This window comes from Myxocyprinus asiaticus, chromosome 37 (genome assembly GCF_019703515.2).
Source record: "Myxocyprinus asiaticus isolate MX2 ecotype Aquarium Trade chromosome 37, UBuf_Myxa_2, whole genome shotgun sequence".
Lineage (NCBI taxonomy): Eukaryota > Metazoa > Chordata > Actinopteri > Cypriniformes > Catostomidae > Myxocyprinus > Myxocyprinus asiaticus.
In genome coordinates this window covers 22,102,929-22,122,618 of record NC_059380.1, presented here as the reverse complement: position 1 = coordinate 22,122,618, position 19,690 = coordinate 22,102,929, and the positions used below count along the sequence as shown (strand labels likewise).

The following is a 19,690-nucleotide window of genomic DNA, read 5'->3' as shown; positions in this document are numbered from 1 at the left end:
AAGCACATCAAAGATGAGAAAACTCATTTGAACATGAAAATGTAGTTAAGCCGCCACTTTTTCAGCTGCCTTGGTGCCATTGGTGCGAACAAATTTATAGAATTAAAAAAACAACAACAGTGCAATATGAAACTGACTTGCAGCCAATCAAGTATAAAAACAATATATTTAAAGTTTATTGAAAAAAATATTGAGAAATATAAGTAATTTGAGTGTCGGGAGAACAACTCAATTACAAAACCCACTATGCATTTCCATGGTAAAAGCGACTCCTCTGACAGATCTCTCTACAGCATTATAGGTAGTGAAGTTTTTCCACAGGGAATTCAGCTGTTAAACACTTTTAAAACAAATAAAATTAAATTGAAATATCAGTGACTTGTGGCTCGTGACAGAGAGAGGAAAAACAGCGCATGAAAACATGATACTCCAAGCTGTTCGGCCATCTTTGTTTACATATCAGTGCATCTCGGGCCGTCTGGCTCAGCGTCTTGAATTTTAAACCACAATCTGATATCAGCTCACAAGCAGCAGCAGCAAGGCCTTGAAAACATATTGGTAGCTATAAACTACTTCCCTTCATCGATGTTCCTGTCTACAGCACACCAGCATTGGAGTGAGTCATCTGTGCAATTAAAGCAATTTGAATGGCTGAATACCTATGGGAGATGTCTGTCTGAAGCAAAATATGGACACATGATGTCATGTCAACAACATAAATAAGACAAATTGCTTTCATATAGACTGTCCATACATCCAACTATTCAACTTTTAGATCCTTGAAAGACCTTTTCCCAGACAAAATTAATAAGACAGCGGAGTGATAACAGGTCAGTGGTGAAAACAAATCTGTTAAGCAAATAAGGCACTGATATATTTTTACATCAGAAGCTCTGAGAACATAATTTGTTTAAACAAAGATTGGAACCTTGAGACGCATCAAACTGCACAAACTATAAAAACAAAATGCAAAAAATAATTAGTGAGAGTGTACGGCAATTCAACAACAACCGAAACTATAAAAACACAGGGACGATATTGAATGGCAATTCAACAACCGATCGAAATATAAAACCGAATTGATAATACTGTACATGCCGTTATTAGCGAGAGTGTACAGCAAGTCAATAACTTCTCGAACTACAAAAACTAAGTGATGATATACAGCAAATTAACAACTGTGGGAACATAAAAATAAAGTGATGATTCTCTATGGCAAATCAACAAATGACTGAACTTGAAAAAGTGACAATATTTTACAGCAAATAAATAACTGCTTGAATCACAAAAACAAAAGTGACAAGTTGACAACAACAAGTGCATAGCAATTCAGAAAGTGCATGAAAACTGGGCTCTTTGAATCTAGCTGGATCTATTGAGGAAACAGTGGATCAAACCAGCCACTAATAAATGTATAAAAAGGGTAAATTAGTGTCCAAACTCCATATCAGCATGGTGCCTTTAATGGTCAACCCCCTCAATCTGCTGTGCGCAAATCAATGTTTAATGTTAAAACCACTAAATGGCGACTGACTGTAGAAGGTGTGATGAATTTTTAAAGAGCCCTTTTCTTTACTGTCCATCTGGGCTTCATTTGCCCTGCTGTTCATGTTTACAGCAGACACATCAAAGAATATTTCTGCTTTTCTTTCACCTCAGGAAGTTTGCATTAGAGGAAGGAGTGTGCAACGTTTCATAAAGCAGCAAAAACAAAATGTTTCCTTCATGTATGATACTTGCATATAATTTTAATTTAGAATGATAGAATGAATGTCTCAGTTACTTGTATGACAACATGAACTGAAAGTTCACCAAACAGAATTAACTAGATGCTTGAATATCACAAATAATAATAAAAGCAATAAGCCACATATTAATGCATTAACATCTTAACCGCAGTAAAACATAAAAATAAAAATGCATGGCCTCATGTAGCTTAATGCTTATTTTTTTTAACAGCAATAATTAAGACACCAATGTTCATTAAAGTTACATTTTCTAATAATAATAATAAGAAGAAGAATAAACAACTTTACTGCCAAGTAATATACTTCATTACTCTAACTACATGGCTCATCCAATCATAGAGTCTGAACTATGTTTTATAAAATTCGTTTTTATTACATGTGCAGTTAAATAACATGTCCATGAACTTTATTTTTTAATAAACATAGATTTTAGTTTAAAATGTATATGAAATTAAGGGAAAGGGTATATTACATCCCATGACTGGTCACCTGATTTTCACCACTTTTAGCATTCAATAGTTCATTTTAAATGGTCCTGTGGTGTGACAAATTAATCTTTAAAAAAGTATAAATATTCAATGTAATCTTTCAGTTAATATGAGGTCATAAATGCTAAATGCATAATAATTACACAAGAATTAGCACATTATTTTAGTTCATGGCTGAGTTGTGAAAAGGCTACAAAACAAACAAGTGTTTAGATGTCACAATAGGCAGTGTTATCAGGAAGAGGAAATTACATCAAAGCACCCAGACAGTGGGTACACATATACACGTACGCATATCTACCTATATGAAACAGACTTATCTCTTGGAGGTCTCGTTTCCAAGTAGACGCCTTGCTAAAAAACCCTCAGCACCTGCACCTCAACATACACAGAGAGGGAAATTTGCATAGGGACAAAATCAGCTACAACATACTCATTCTTAAAGGGTTAGTTCACCCAAAATTAAGGATTCTGTAGTGAGGGACTGACAGGCTTAGTCACTACTTCACTTTCAATGTGTAGAAAAAAAAAAACAGATGCATGAAAGTGAAGGGGGAAGGGGAAAAAAACAAAAAAAGGCAAATCAAATCAATTCCAATGAATTAAAACCACAAACTTGGCCAGCAGCGGGAATAAACACACCCGCTAAATGATTACATGTCATTTTTGATACCAGCAAATATATATCAGTGTCTTTGTTCAATTCAACTTCATGGCAGGCACAGATAGTTCTGTCAGAGACATTTGGCAGCACGCCTTAATGTGTGATTAATTAATATCTGCATCAAAAAAACTAAAAATCTGTAAAACCAGAGATATTGTAATTTGGCTGCCTCCCAGTTGTTCAGGGAGAGGAGCAGCTGTCAGTTTTTTTTACACTTGTGGTATAAAACTGGGAAGGGCTAATTTTTTGTTTGATATGCATTTGCAACAGAGACATGAGTTTTATTAGTGGAAATGGACCAGAATTCAGTTTGGAAAGCTTCCAGCTGTGGTGGCTGATAAAGACTTTGGCTTTTCTTTTTTTTTCTGCTAGGGTCCAGATTATCACTTTCCCTCAGGCACATTCTTCACTGCCCCCACCCAAAAGCTTAAAATAAACCCCACCGGTCTTAACCCTTTTCACATGTACCGTAGAGTTCGCTTTCCCACAAACACAACAGTTACAGGATAAACTAGTGTGATGTGGCAAGAGATAAATATACAGAAAAGATATGTGGGAAGTTATTGGTGGGTGTATCAACCAGTTTTGGTGTTCTAGTTTTCTGGAGGGGGGTGAAGTATGCATTATACAACCATTCAAGTGCCACCCAACGATTGTGTAACACCACCTCAACGTACAGAGAGTGCTGTATGGCTTGATTATGTAACTGCCCACAATATTCATGTTTTCTGACGACGGCATGATATGAAGATTCAGCTTCAAACTGTGCTCATGCCCGATAGCATTTCTGTTCCCTGCCAACCAACAGTTGTAAACACCTGTGAACTGAAGCTTCAGTCAGCATATCACACGCCCAACATCACATGACTGTGTTCTCAAATATGGTACAAAATGTTCATATCAAACATGATCCTTAAAGGAACAGTTCACCTTAAAAATGAAAATTCTCTCATCATTTATTCATTCTCCTACATCCCAGATGTGTATGACTTTCTTCAGCAGAACACAAACACAGATTTTTAGAAGAATATCTCTGCTCTGTAGATCCATACAATGCAAGTGAATGGTGATCAAACATTTGTAGCTCCAATAATCACATCAAGGAACATAAAAGTAATCAAATCCATCCACTCCAGTGTTTAAATCCATATTTTCAGAAGCGATATAATAGGTGTGGGTGAGAAGATCAAAACCTGAACCTGAATGATATTTAATTCCTTTTTTTTTTTTTTTTTTACAAGAAATCTCCGCTTACATTTTTACATCTGAAAGTGAAAGAGATTTAGAGTAAAAATGACAAATATAATTCTGTTTCTCACCCACACCTATTATATTGCTTCTGAAGATATGGATTTAAACACTGGAGACATTTGGATTACTTTTATGTTTTCTTTATGTGAGTTTTGGAGCTACAAATGTCTGATCACCATTCACTTGCATTGTATGGACCTACAGAGCTGAGATATTCTTTGTTTACTGTTACTGTTCTTGTGTTTGTTCTGCTGAAGAAGGAAAGTCATACAAATCTGGGATGGCATGAGGGTTAGCATAATGAAGAGAGTGAAGAAATTAATAGTACTTCTGGAAAAATAATGTAACTATTTAAATCACATATTTTTGCAGTTAACGCATTATTGCATTAAAATGCAAAACATGTCAGTTAAATATTTTGTAAATATTAAGCTTGTCAATTTGTAAGGATAATGCTCAAGATCTGTGTAACAGTGCTCTTTACTTGTAACACTCACACAAAATAGACAACTACAGATCTTATATTTCTTAAACTACACAGAACTAAAACGCAATAATAGACAGAGCGCAGGTCCGATCAGTTCCAATCTGCTCTGAAGGTTCCGATTAATTTTTGGGAATCACACAGAACAGAATGAAACATTCATTATGTCACAATGAATAAATGCACTAACAGTGTTAGTATTGAATTTTACACATCAATCATGTTTAAATAATCCCACGCGTTACCGCATTAAATTCAACATCTCTAGTTCAAAGTCATCTACACTCAAATGAGATGAGAATCTCTGTTTATGACACTAATTGACAATACAACCTTAATCTATTTAGACAGTTTTACCAAGGGAGAATCTGGCGTCAGGCAAAGTCAAAAGATGATCTTAATGCACCAGTGGTAGTTGAGCATTATTATTAAACACCAACAATAAATGGTTTCATATTTTCTTGAAAAAAAGTTATGCTGCATTTTTCATTTGCCCCACGGTGACGGGAACCACACAAACACATCATAGCATGTAACTGACTGACAGGAGTAATGTCATGCTGCTCTAGACAAATACACCCCATTGGCTCATTTTATGTGGAACAGATCTTTATAGCTAATGTAAAAAGAGAATCCTTCAATTTTCGAAGTTCATCTTAACAAATCAACATTTATCCAATGTGAGATTGTTCTGAAATAAATCAGTAATTACGCCTCAATTACACTTAGTTTCAAGTCACAAGAATTTGACAACAAAACAAAGCAACAGACTGCACTTATAATGGGCTAAACCCCAGCTCATCAGGAATCAATGCCTGTAAAGTCTTACTGAGGTGAGAGGCAACTAGTTAGTTAAAAAAAAGAATACAAATAAAAACACTACTGTTCTCTTTTCAGCATCAAGTATTTTTTTCTGTCATTTCTGGAAGCAAAATGTGGCAAATCACAGCAAATCAAAACATATTTAATGTCTAATAAACTTCTAAGAGGGATTCGGACCAATAAGATTTCATTGTGAACAATGTTACTCAGTTATAGAAACCAAGACAAACAAAATGTCTTGCACTTAGGGCTGGGCGATACAACAAAAAAAATTACTTCATTGTTTTTAGCCTTTTTAAACAATATTAATACAGTATTTCTCGATATGAGAGATTTTTTATTTTATTTTATTTTTTTAAATAAGGAGACATTTCCAGCAAACAGCCATTGTTGCAAAGTATATTCAAACTTCGGTGAACAATTTTTGGTGATGATGCAAACGAATCATTGATCCAGTTCAATGAAACAGACAGTTTGAAAGCCCCAACACGTAAAAAATTAATAAAACTTCCAACTTCCAAAATCGGCATTGTTGCTAGAGGGATTTAAATCATAGACACTATTACAGATGTATTTTTTTAGCACACATTGGCGAAAAAAAAGCAGTTTAAAAATCATTGCGATTTTCACCAAGGATGCACAGATACTCACTGTTCTCTCCCAATCCAATAGCTGAATTGTTGATGCCAATCCGTAGTCATTTTAGAATATCTATACCTCACTGTGTGGAACTAATTGGGGGTACTCTTTTAAATGAAAAGAAACACAAACCTCCAACTACACATTATTTCAATATAAATGTACAGCCTATTAAGAAAACTTTGTTAACTAGTCTACTGGATAATGCAGCAGCAAAATTAACAGTAATTCCAGTGAAAGTCTGCAGTAGAAAAGAAGTTTTTTTTGCAAATTATTATTATTTTTTTTTACATGTATCTGGACATAAAAGGATTCAGATCAATTTTGTTCACTTCAGTTGTAAGAGGATATAGGTCTACTTCTCATTCACACAATTATTTTTTAGAACTCAATCAACTTAAATCTTGTTGTAATTTGTAAATATTATTATAAATATAATAAATATTATTATTAATTTATTTTTAGAATTTTATTATACAATAGTAATATACTGTATATTCAGTCGTGCCTTCTTAACTTTAAAACCCTCTGGCCTTTATTTTGGCAGAACACTCCAGGAAGTCCTGTAAGTGTCTGTATGTGGGCTAGTTCACAGTAGTTTAAGCTGCTTCTTATTCAAAATCTTTCTCAATGCATGTTATAAGCCAATCGAACTATCAAGCATCTACATCTGTTGTTCGTATGTTGCGCTCACATTTTGCGCGCATTCACTGAAACGAGCTGCGCATGCAGACTATACACAATCAGCCACAACATTAAAACCACCTGCCTAATATTGTGTCAAAAGCACCAACCCGCATCTCAGAAAAGCATTCTGAGATGCTATTCTTCTCACCACAATTGTACTGAGCGGTTATCTGAGTTACCGTAAACTTTGTCAGTTCGAACCAGTCTGGTTATTCTCTGTTGACCTCTTTCATCAACAAGGCATTTCCAGCCACAGAACTGCCCCTCACTGGATGTTTTTTGTTTTTGGCACCATTCTGAATAAATTCTATAGACTATTGTGTGTGAAAATCCCAGGAGATCAGCAGTTACAGAAAAACTCAAACCAGCCCGTCTGTGGGGGGGGCGTGCTCAGAGTATTGATGCTGACTACCACCCTTAGAGTCACAAGTTCGAATCCAGTGTGCACGAGTGTTCCAGGGTGTGTTGAGTGACTCCAGCCAGGTCTCCTAAGCAACCAAATTTGGTAGGAGGGTAGAGTCACACTCCTCATGGTCGTGATTAGTGGTTCTCGCTCTCAATAGAGCACGTGCTAAGTTGTGCGTGGATCACGGAGAGTAGCATGAGCCTCCACATGCTGGGAGTCTCCACGGTGTCGTGCACAATGAACCACGTGATTAGATGGATTGACTGTCTCAGAAGCGGAGGCAACTGAGACTTGTCCTCTGCCACCCGGATTTGAGGTAACCACGCCACCGCAAGGACATACTAAGTAATGGGAATTGGGCATTCCAAATTGGGAGAAAAGAGGATAAAAAAACAAAAGAAAACAACACACAGTCCGTCTGGCACCAACAATCATGCCACGCTCCAAATCACTGAGATCATATTTTTTCCCCATTCTGATGGTTGATGTGAACATTAACTGAAGCTCCTGACCCGTATCTGCATGATTTTTTGCTTTGCACTGCTGCCACACGATTGGCTGATTACATAATCGCATGGATGTTTGTTGGTTTGAGTATTTCTGTAACTGCTGATCTCCTGGGATTTTCATGCACAACAGTCTCTAGAATTTACTGGGTTAGGGTTAGTAATGACCATGTCTAACTCACAGTATGGGATATGGATCGGACTTGTCGGACCGATACGGTTAAAAATTTCAGTATCAGATTGTTGCATCCCTAATATTCACAATACTGGTTAATTTTACATGGTCAACAAAATAATATAAATATATAATAAATATTTGGTATATTGCCCAGCCTTATTTGCCTTTCAATGCTCTTGTCAGTCGTGGCTGGTTGGGAGACAATGGTAACATGGATGAGATGTGACCTATGGCTTGACGGTTTATCAAACACAGCACAAAACATTGTACCTTTAGTGAGGGCTGTGAGTCAAATAAGTGGATTTTATTTCCTCTAGTCTACATTCTGCACTCTGTCATTGCTTGCAAATATTTATTTGAAAAACAATGTTTCGGTCTAACGAACTTCTTCAGCCATAATGTCTGAGAAAGGTCAATAGACCACAACGTTGTGATTTCAAAGGATGTCGTTACACGGAAACGTTGCCATTTCAAATAAATATTTGCAAGCTACAGAAGTGAGGGCGACAAATTCTATTCCATTCACAATCTTTATCCAACGCACCTTTCAGCAACCACCCAGGTGTGTGGGAGGCGTTGATTTATTAGTTTGCATTTCCTCTAGTATCACATTATTGTGGCAAATAGGACAAAGGATGGTTAAAGTTACATAGAATACCCACCTGTCTGAACTGCTCCTCATAGGTCCAGTCGGCGTGGTCCTGCCCAGGGAGAGGTCCGTGGGACGAATGAGCGGAGTGAGCTGACACCCGCGGTATGGTTTCAGAACCGGGCGGAGTCTTCAGCAACTGGGAGTGGGGGTGTAAATGGCGGTGGGGTAATAGGAGGATGCCTCTGCCTGGGGTGACGGCCTCACGACCTGACGGAAGCCCTTCATCACCCAGATCATCATCATAGTCCTCCTCCATCTCACCCTCAAAATCATCTTCATCCCATTTCTGCTTTCTGCCCAGAAACACAAGAGTTGGGGGTAAAATCTTAAATTGCAAACTGGTCCAAATGGGTCCAACAGTTCTATTTGCTTTAAAACAAGAAAACAAAGTAGATTTTGACTGCTCTGCACTCGGATAAGGTCATTGCTATGTGGTTGCTAAGGTATTCTGATTGGTTGCTAGGGCATTGCTAGATGGTTTTGGCAAAAGTCACATGAGCCTGCCCCCAAGTCGCTACGATATTCTGGTCCCTGGATAGGACTACGGCCCCTTCTTTAATGCAAGTCTATAGGATTTTTCACCAGGCAAAAATCATTAAAGGAATATTCCGGTTTCAATACAAGTTAAGCTCAATCGAAAGCATCTTTTGCTAAATATTGGCACTTACAATAGAAGTAAATGGGCGCCAATTTTTGAACGTTATAATATTCACAGTTTCAAAAGTATAGCCACAAGACAAAGGATATGCATGTAAACATGATTTTAGAGTGATAAAAATCACTTACTACCCTTTTCTGTGTAAAGTTATAGCCAATTTTACAACCACGTTACCATGACGATGTAATGTCAACAAACCCTAAAACGACTGTAAAAATGACAATTTAAACAACTTTGCAGCTCAAAACCACAAGCTTTAACAGAAGAATTAATATAAGCGCTTTTATAAAATTATAAGCTTCACATTTCTGTTTAAACCCTCCAAAAATTGGCCACATTCACTTCCATTGTAAGTGCCTTACTGAAACCTCGATTTTAGCTTATTTTAAAGAAAAAGAAATTAATCGAAATTAAGTTTTGTGGTAATTAATATTATGCCACAAATGCTGTTGATTGAGCTTAACTTGTACTGAACCCAGAATATTCCTTTAAGGCCTAAATATACTCTACGCAAGTCCGTCTAAAAATGCTATGCAAGGTCAGTTTCATTTGTTCCGAAATGTGTCCGAAAGCAATTAGTAACACAACACAAGTGCGCGTTGCATTCTCATCGTTGCCGCAAGGGGTGATATAGGGAACGTTAGTGTGAATGTCCATTTTTACAGCTAGTTTGCTCTTTCAAACCAACTACTGTTCCGATGGAGCAAAAGTTTGAAGAAAACATTGCTGAGCAAGTAAGTTAAAGTCGATATATTTAAAGCAACTTACATAAATAACAAATCCAGTTTAATTGCATAGACTTATGAAGATAAGAATCACCCCCTCAAGTACTGAGGTTTGTTACCACCAGAGTAACGCAAGAACACACGCTAGGCATGTTCAACCAGACTGCGCACTGACAATGTTTTGGCCACGTGCTCGGATTTGCATACGCGTACCTGTGTGAAGTATGTTTCTGGGCTTAGCGTGATTTCTTAGAAAAACAATTGCACACCTTTTCTTCAAGTTGAGGAATATATTTTGTCCATAGCACAATGAGTGCAGGACGAGTTACACGCTGAAGTTTACCACAGTGTTACAAACCCCAAAATTTGTAATAGTGTTGGTCTCCAAAGCAAGCACTTCTAATGAAAGTAATGAAAACTATTCTTAAATACATATGCCTACTCAATAATTACTAACCTTATATCAGGAAACAAAGAGTAATTTTAAAAATTAATTGACCAGCTCAAGCCGCAGCCAATATATTCTTTGCATTAATTTGAATGTGACGCCCCACTTACATCTGCTCTTCCTCTTCAGACCCCATCATATTATTGTATTGCTCCTCCCCTTCCTCTTCATCCTCTTCCTCTCCTCCACTGCTGTGTTCAGACATGGGGCTCTCGGCCCGCTGAAGTCCAGCTGCCACTGCGCGCATGGCTGCCAAAGCCGCCATCTGAGCCTGCTCTGTGTCAGAGGCGGAATTCACCTTAAGCTCCTCCCCTGTGGGGGCGGGGCTGTGTGAGTGCCCCGCCTGCTCCATCAGCAGTTTGGCTCTCTGTTGTCTGTGCAGGTTCTCCATCACCGCCTGCAGCTTCATTGCCTGGGAAACAGGACGCGGTAGGATTCTGCCACCTTCACTACCCTCCACGGCCGAAAACAGACTGGACCACTTTCAACAGACTTGATCCAGAGGGGCGGGGCTTATCACAACTCCGAATAATGGTCAAACTCTATGGAAGCTGGAAGTGTTGGTCTTCTACTGTACTATTACCACCAGCCAAAAGTTGAGGGGAAGAGGACTGCCACACACAGAGTGTCTACCTAAAAGAAAGACAGAGAGAGAGGGAGATATTAAATCATATTAACCTAAGTTACTGCACTCAACTGTGATAAGGTAACACGCATGCTGAGGTTACACGCATGCTTCCTGTGATATATATATTTATTCATTTAGAAGATGCTAGTAGACGCTTCCAAAGCAAATTTCCTTGGTCACTGCATAAGGCATACTGAAGATATTTTGTGAAGTCCGTTATGTTTGGGCTTTGCCAAATTTCTATATTTTAAAGCCATACATAACCGGCAAAGTTTAAAACACTTGTATCAGTGCAATAGGTAATTGAAAGGTGAGTAGGCCATTCTTTGTCTTTCCAGGATATATCAGGACGGATGAGCATTAACACAACAGATATGAAGGGGTCAACATGTATTTTCATCTAGCCTATCTCCTAATGTGGTTTTTGATGGGATCACAAAACATTCTGGACCTCCTTTACACCTGTATTTAGCACATGCATATCAGGTGTAAATGGGGTCTGACTGATGAAACACTGGTGTGCATCTGACATTTGCATGTGTGTATTTGTCATCAATCTTTAACACACCTTTGTCATTTTACTGCACCCGTTCCTTTTATATACTTTCAGCATGACACTGTCTACACTGCAAGTGATGCTTCCTTGATTATATTTACCTACATTTATTAAAACAAGTTTAAAGAATGTAAAATGTCATGGGCATCTGGGTTTAAAAAAAAAATTACGAAGCGTCAGACAAACAACCAAAACAAACAGTTCGAAAGAACCAATTTGCAAAACTGATTTGGATTTCCCAACAATGCTAATTTGATTGGACATACAACATTTCAAAAGGGCTGATATAAGAGCACTAGAATGTTTGTTAGAAGACATGGATTACACCACTCAAGTCATATGGATTACCTTTATGCTGCCTTCATGTCGTTTTGGAGCTTGGAAGTTTTGGACCACGTTGACTTGCATTGTATGGATTTGAACACATCATACATCTATAAAAATATCTTTGTGTTCCGCAGAAGAAAAGAAAATCATGCGAGTTTAGAGACAGCATAATAGAGAGAAAATTATGAGAATGAACTATTCCTTTAAATATCACTCTCTGATAAACTCAGACTGGATTAGGTCTGTTACTTGGTCATTTTGCAAGCATGCCTTCAAAAACACTGCACACAATGCGCTTTAATTTGGACACGTTTCTCCTCTCTGCCAATCTACTATGAAAAAACAAAAACAAAATAAAAAAAATACATATTTTACACATTAGTCTAAATCGAACAATATCTGTGCTGGCTTAGCCAATTTAAGGCGTTTTTCCACCGCAGGAACTTTTCCTAGTTCCTGGAAATATTTCAGGTTCTCGTGGTTTTTCCAACACATCAACTAGTTCCACATGGAACTAAAACCTGAACCAAACCAGGCACCTTTTTATTAGCTGCTCCTGAGGTGGTACTTTGGAACTACCTTAGGTAGAGTCTGAACAAACACGTTTCGTTGGTCAAGAAAAATGCATCATCAGCCATCAGAGAGCTGATACAAATTGAATTTCTACAGAACAGGACAATAAAAATTAACATGAAATCTTTCACAGAGTCATCTATTGTTTATGTTTTGAAGCGAGTCGGCTGGGCTGTTGTCGCACCAAGTTCAGGCGTCGCCGCCACAACAGCTTCACATGCTAACATCAAAGCTCAAAATAAAGTTCCTACTTTCGTGTCCCTGGTGGAAAACAGACACTCGGAATTTAATCAGAATGGGTATAATTCCACAACAAACTGACTTTAGTTCAGCTACTAGCTCCACAATTGTGTGAAAAAACACCTGTAGTCTACATAGTCACCAAAAAGATTTCCTGTATGCAAAGGAAGGCCCATCTCTAATCACACATATGTTGACATTATATCAGCCATCACTCTATCTATGTGTTGGTATCCATTTCATTCGACCACTCCTACACATCTCAGATATCCATGTCATTCACAATGCGAATTAGAGGCCTGTGGCTCTAAAGCAGCTTATAAAGAGGGCATAGGACTGAGAGCATAGAATGAGACTGCAGGGGGTTTATGGGTTAACCAACAGAGATGGAGGCATGGAGGGGAGCGGTGGCGATTGTGAAGTCTGAACAAACACAGTGGAAGATAAAGGGAGCGCTAAGGGTCTAATTCCACATTGATAACATGTGGATATTTGCCAGCATGAAACATTTACCATCGGGGGACAAAAACAAACTCATTCACAATCACATCATAAATTCAATAACATGACCCAAAACAGGTTAAGAACATGTTACCCAGTGCTTACTAGAACATGATACTCCATGGTAAAGCTGTATTGATAATAATGATTACAGACTACTGATTTTTCTCATGGCATGTGAAAGATGCTAAAACAGACAAAGAGAAACAAGTTATGTGGAAAGGCTGACACTTTAAAATCTCCAATTCCCCCTACGCATGACTGCTTGGACTAACAAAGCCTCTACATACATTGATGTGGTATGGAAATGTGTTCCTTTGCTCCTGAAACTAAGATGTTCTGGTCTGGTGACATTCTTTACTACAACACTGAGATCTCAGGGTTATAAAAACACAACATGCAAGCTGGAACTTTTGTTAAAATGTTAATTATTTTAACTAATTATTACTATACAAAATGTGACACGTATAGGTTTAATGTGTATGTAAATATTTCTCATGGTGACTGAACACTCTTTAGCACCAGTTAATTACACAAATCAAACTGGTTAAAACAGATCTGCGGTTTACACTGTAATACATAATGTTCCCAAAGAAAAGCACACAATGGTCTGTGTGTTTTCTAAATGTCTATAGCGGCATCTTAAAGTGTCACAGATCATTCAGATTCACAAGTTGACAGGTTCAAATAAGAAGCTATGACACTCCCTGTATGTACATCATTACAAAATAGTCCATGCTCTGTTTCTGATCATTAAGCAATACTATCTAGCAGTTTACTCTAATAATTCTCACATTTTCAAAATAAAAAAAAAAAAAAACTGACTGTTGCCTTGATCAACCACATTAACAACAACAACTACATTAAAAGAAACAGGTGACAGACTGATTAATGGGGTGAGCTTAATCAACTGATGTCGATAATCTCCAAAAAATGGCCATACATATGGCTAAATATGCCATTCCAGTGTGGATGAAAGAAATAAGCAGAGCAAAATCTTTGCATTTTCAAATGAAAACGTATTAGTTGACGTGGCCCAAGTTACTTGCTATTAACTTTTTGTTAACAGAACTGTTGAAAAGTACAACAGGACTCTAGTGTGATATTTTTTTTATATTGTTCGTCCTGCTCTCAAGATATCGATATCAGTCGCTGAAAAACCAATATCAATCGACCATTGCAAGCTACATTTTGTCCTTGTATCTGTCATGTTTCTTCTAGTCCACGATGCATTCCTTTCTTGTTTTTCTCCATTTTAAAATATATTTTCAAAAACACTGTGTTTTAAAGTTTGGTGCTTGCCATTCAGTCCTATGGAGAAAAAAGTGCTTTCCAGAAAATAGAGAACAGAAAAAAAATAGAAAAATATTATATAGCCTATTATAAATATAAAATGTACTTGTGCACAAACCTGCAAAATAAAAAAAGTACATCATACTAGTCACTTTTTTTTCAGTGCAGCATGCATTCACTCAAAGCCTACACAGTCAATCTTGTAATTTTTCTGATTTTCAAATATGTTTTTGCTTCAATAAAAAATTGGTAATGTCCATAAAAAGTTAAATAGATGAGGAAGAAACCATGGGAGAAACTGAGACCTGTCAAACTAGTATTTTTAAAAGTATAAAAATTATATATTTTTTCTTATTATTTTTTTTAAACTATTTTATTAGTGTTAAAACCAACAAACTATTCATCTTAAAAGCTATTGCTCCAAATAAAGCAATGCAAACACATGAGGTGAAAACGTTGAGAAAATCATAGCAGGTGTTCCAGATGTACTGTATAATTTCAGTTGATTTGTTTGTTCTATTTAAAGCTTTTAGTTCTATTTAACACTTTTAAGTGATTAAGATTATAGTAACCCTTTTACATTATTTTAATAAGGAATATATTGAAAATTTTACCAAACCATTTTGGTCAAATTAGCTTATAAAAAGGTGACTTTAGCTGATAGGTGAGTAGTTAAATATTTATACAGAAGAACTCAAGTGGAAAATGTAAAGGGTCTAATTAAAGTGCTGTGTTGGAAAAACACTTTACATAAAGTGAGAGATCCTGGGCTTGAATCTCAAGCAGCGTTCTGACATATCTTGAAACGGCATTTGTTTTGTTTCAGGGAAGGGGAGCCAATCACGTAACCTCATTACAATCTCTTCTGCCGTTCCCATGACAATGACATGTCTAAGGACTGTGGACAAACCTGAGGGTGAAAGCGTAGGCCTCCCCATACTTGACACTTGCTTCCTAACACCAAGTGAGTTACATGCAACAGACAACAAACATGACCAGAAATAAAAGGAGGACAGTGCTAATCATTTACTCAACACAGACTATGTTGTATTTGTAAAATAAAAGGGAAAGCGTAGCCTATGAAATATTAATATTGCTTTTAACAATTGTATCGGTAAAATATAGCCTAGTATCTTTAAGTAAACAGCACAACAATAGAGATCTGAAGTAAATATCCCACTCATTTTCTCCACACAGAAAGTGATTTGAACAATAACATACCAACCTTTCAAGACAGACCTACCATAAGCTCCAAGGTTGTAAAACAATTATATTTTCTTCTGTTGATGCTTCAATTTCAACTTCATACTGTTTTGTATTTTTTGCCAAATTCCCAGTAAGAAAATACACAACCCATAATCCTAGAGAAAGATCCACCAATCAGAGAAGTCACTGTTACCATGGAAACTCAAAAAGCCGCAAAAGCGCTCAGCAGCCACTGCCCACTCCTATGAACCACTGTGAATGGCGTAATCTAATTGGTCTCCCTATGCTCTTAATTATACTTTGTATAAATCTTATTTTGCAATAAACTTAAATTCAACTGTTTTCATACTTATAATCAATTACTATATGCTAATAGTTTTTATCTTGTATCATCATTTAATTACATCATTTGCAATGCTTCACAGAATGAGCAGGTTCATTAACTTATGATCGATTACTATAAACATAGGCTGTGAATCGATTCAAATTTGTATTTATTTTTTTTACTAATTCATTGCACATTTTTCTGTGATTAAACTATGGTACTTGATACATTACAAACATTAAGAAATCATCATAAATGTATTTACTTTATACTAATTTAATCACGATTAATCACAGAAAACATGTACGATTCATTCATAAACTTTTTTTTTATCGATTTTACAGTCAGAGTAAAAATTCATGCTCTAGTTTAAAAGTTAATATTATTTATGATGGTTTGTTATCTTTACAAAGCGTCATCATGTATCATTCCTAAAGTAGAAAAGCTTGTCATATTTATTTGTTAATCAGAGTAAATTTTACAGGTAAATTTCTGCATGCACAGCTCTTACTTGTTCCAATCGCCAGTAATAAAAGGTGATGTTGTCTAATACACTGCATAGTAGGCATTAATCTTCCCTGTGGAAGCCTTCCGTGTGTCATGTGGTACATGATTAAACATATGTTTAAGTTCAAAATGTGAAATGTTTAAATAAAATGTTTAAGTTTATCAAGTGCCATGTACATCAGATTTTTAAGTAAAAGTTACCGTATTAACTGAACTGTTTAAGTTAAATTTATTCACTCACTTTAAACAATACTATGTCATGAAGTAGATTTGAATTTATTTGATACCATAAAATTTACATAGAAAAAGTCCAAAAAAAGTCTTTTCACATAAAAGTAACCTACACACACAATCTTTTTCTGATTTTCAAATATATTTTTTGCATAATCTCAGAGCAGGTGGGTTTGGTTATAACACACTATTTTGAAGATTTTTTATTTTTTAATCAGTATGGATGAAATGAATAGGGGGGAAAACTTTGGGTGCCTCAATGGTGTCTCTTGTTTAAAAAAAAACAAAAACAAAAAAAACACCTTCCTCCCTCCAAGAACAGGATGTAACGTCACATACCTTACATTTACAGCTTCAAAGCCAGCAATAGGATGCGAGCAAACCTCTTGGCCTATTTCCCATTGTAGTAAACACAAACAGCAGAAAATATGCGGCAACACAACCGGAAGTCTGTAAGACACACCACAAATGCAAGAAGCACTCATTCATTCTGTTGGTATAGAGAACGAGGCTGCATTTGGCAGTGCAAGCATTACCTCAATGGAGAACAACACTAATGCTATTGAATCCACAAACAGCAGAATTGCCCTTTATTCAGGGACTGACTGTCATTCAGGGTGAAACAGCCTGATTCAGGGTTCATTACACTCTAGGTAACCTAGGGCTAATCTGACTAAAATGGCAGACCATCAAGTAAAAAACTAACAATTGTGTTTCCATAGAAGTTTGATTTATTCAGACAGTTTGCTTCAGAAGGTTACCCTTCAGCATGCTTAAATTGGGTCAGTGTGTAAAAAGGCTTTATTATCCTGTACAATATATTAAAGAGGACCAAATAGGAGACCTCAAATCACCCCTTTTATGAAGCATTCCAAACCAGTCCCTAATGAACAATGCTGTCAAGGTTTAGCAACTTGGTAAATCTATAGAACAAACTGCAGCATCCTTACCAATGGTGTTGCCATATGGGCTAATTGTTCTTTACTTTCTTGCAGTTCAGAAAAATACGACAAATTGCCTTGAGATTAAAAGAGCAATCTTTTGAAGTAACCAATAACCTGCTGTTTTTAAGCCACATTTGTTTTTCTCTCTTCAAGGTTGGTTCTCCTGGGTTCACCCTTACAAAGGAGACATATTAACTACACATTTGCTCTACATCTGGATTTCTTGCTGCATCTTTGATGAGTTAAACAGATGTTGTTGTTCGCAGATCAAATTTAGCTAACATAGGCTAGTTTTACAAAAACATGATAAAATATTAATTTTTCATATTGCAACTGTACCACAATGGATAAACAGGCATGTTGCCATATGGCAATTCTGTACCATAATTAAATTGCAGTAGGCATATAATGCAGATCTTTTTATTATTATTATTATTGTTGTTTTTGAAATTACACATAAGCCACACAATAATGATCTATGCTCTTGGGGAAGGAAAATAAAAAGAACATTAACTAATAGTGAAGATGAGCTAGGCTTTTAAGAACAATAATGGTTAAATGATAATGATTCACTCAATTTGAGTTTGTTGGAGTTCCAACAAGTGAGATGTGAGTTATGTATGTAAATGTATGTGCAAGTGCATAAATGTAGGAACATTTTTTAATTTAATTAGAGATACTGACAACTTAAAGGAAAAACTAGTGTTTTCCTTTTTACTGTCTTTAATTGTTTCATGACTTACTTTCTTCTGCAGAACACAAGCGGAGATTTTTAGCAGAATATCTCAGCTCTATAGGTCCACACAATGCAAGTGAATTGGTGCCAAAATGTTCCCACAAAGGCATCATAAAAGTCATCCATATGAATCCAATGGTTAAATTCATGTGTTCAGACTTGATATGATAGGTGCGGGTGTGAAACAAATCAATCTTTATCAAAGAATATTTCAGTTCTGTAGGTCCATACAATGCAAGTGAATGATGACCAAAACTTTGAAGCTCCAATATAAAAGGCAGCATGAAAGTAATTCATAAGACTCCAGTGATTTAATCCATACCTTCTGAAGCTATCCAGTCGATTTTGGGTGAGAACAGACCAAAATATAACTCCTTTTTTACTGTACATCTAGCCATTGCAGTCTCTAGGCACGATCATGTTTTCAAGTTTGATTACACTTCCTAGCGCCATCTAGAACTCTGCGCATGTGTGGAGAAGTGTAATCAAGCAATGTTATTTTGGTCTGTTCTCACCCAAAACCAACTGGATCGCTTTAGAAGACATGGATGAAACCAATGGATTACTTTTATGCTGCCTTTGTGCTTTTTTGAGCTTCAAAGTTTTGGTCACCATTCCCTTGCATTGTATGGACCTACAGAGCCGAGATATTCTTCTAAAAATATTCGCTTGTGTTCTGCAGAAGACAGACAGTTTGTACAAATCTGGGATAGTACGAGGGTGAGTAAATGATGAAAGAATTTATAATTTTTTGGGCGAACGGTTCCTTTGAAAGTTTATTAGGTTGACATTATATTATTATCAAAATTCCTTTGCTTGCCCTGCCTGAAAACACAGTAAAATGACGCCGCTCTGGTCAATAGCTGCATTTTGTTACATTTTTGTCCATATTCCAGAATCTTCATCTGAATGCTTTTATTGTTCTTTAACTCTTTCTGACCCCTACCAGCAATGAAGCTCTGAGAGAAAGAAACAAACCCGTATGCGGACATTGTTAACAACTTTTGACTTTTACTACACAAACACTGCGGTTTTCAGTAGTTTGTATTATTCAGTCCAAATGAGGTGTAAGTGAACATGAGTGGAATTTAGGGTAGGACTGCTACTGGCCAATTTTTCATCAGTAATATAATGATAACGTCTTTGCCTGCAAAGACCTGATGAAAATAAACAGGCTGAACTAGTTGGTTGATAGTTTCACTTAGGATGATATGTAGAGGCTATACTAAAGCTTTGTATTATAAAAGAATCCAGTCTTTTCAAGTTA

The 19,690-nt window shown here is 36.5% G+C and overlaps 1 protein-coding gene across 3 annotated transcripts in view; it reads right to left on the bottom strand.

Moving 5' to 3' along the window:
• The window catches only part of LOC127427647 (AT-rich interactive domain-containing protein 3A-like), a 46,507-nt gene that overhangs the window by 21,910 nt on the left and 4,907 nt on the right, over positions 1 to 19,690 (bottom strand). For 2 of the 3 annotated variants that reach the window (XM_051675342.1, XM_051675344.1), the window contains exons 2-3: positions 10,467 to 10,989; positions 8,536 to 8,818 (exon numbers count right to left, since the gene is read on the bottom strand). In XM_051675342.1, coding sequence (XP_051531302.1) covers positions 8,536 to 8,818; positions 10,467 to 10,765 — 582 coding nt within the window. In that variant the 5' untranslated portion in view covers positions 10,766 to 10,989. Of the gene's footprint in view, positions 1 to 8,535; positions 8,819 to 10,466; positions 10,990 to 17,082; positions 17,194 to 19,690 lie in introns of all 3 variants that reach the window. The other variant, XM_051675343.1, reaches the window with a different exon arrangement.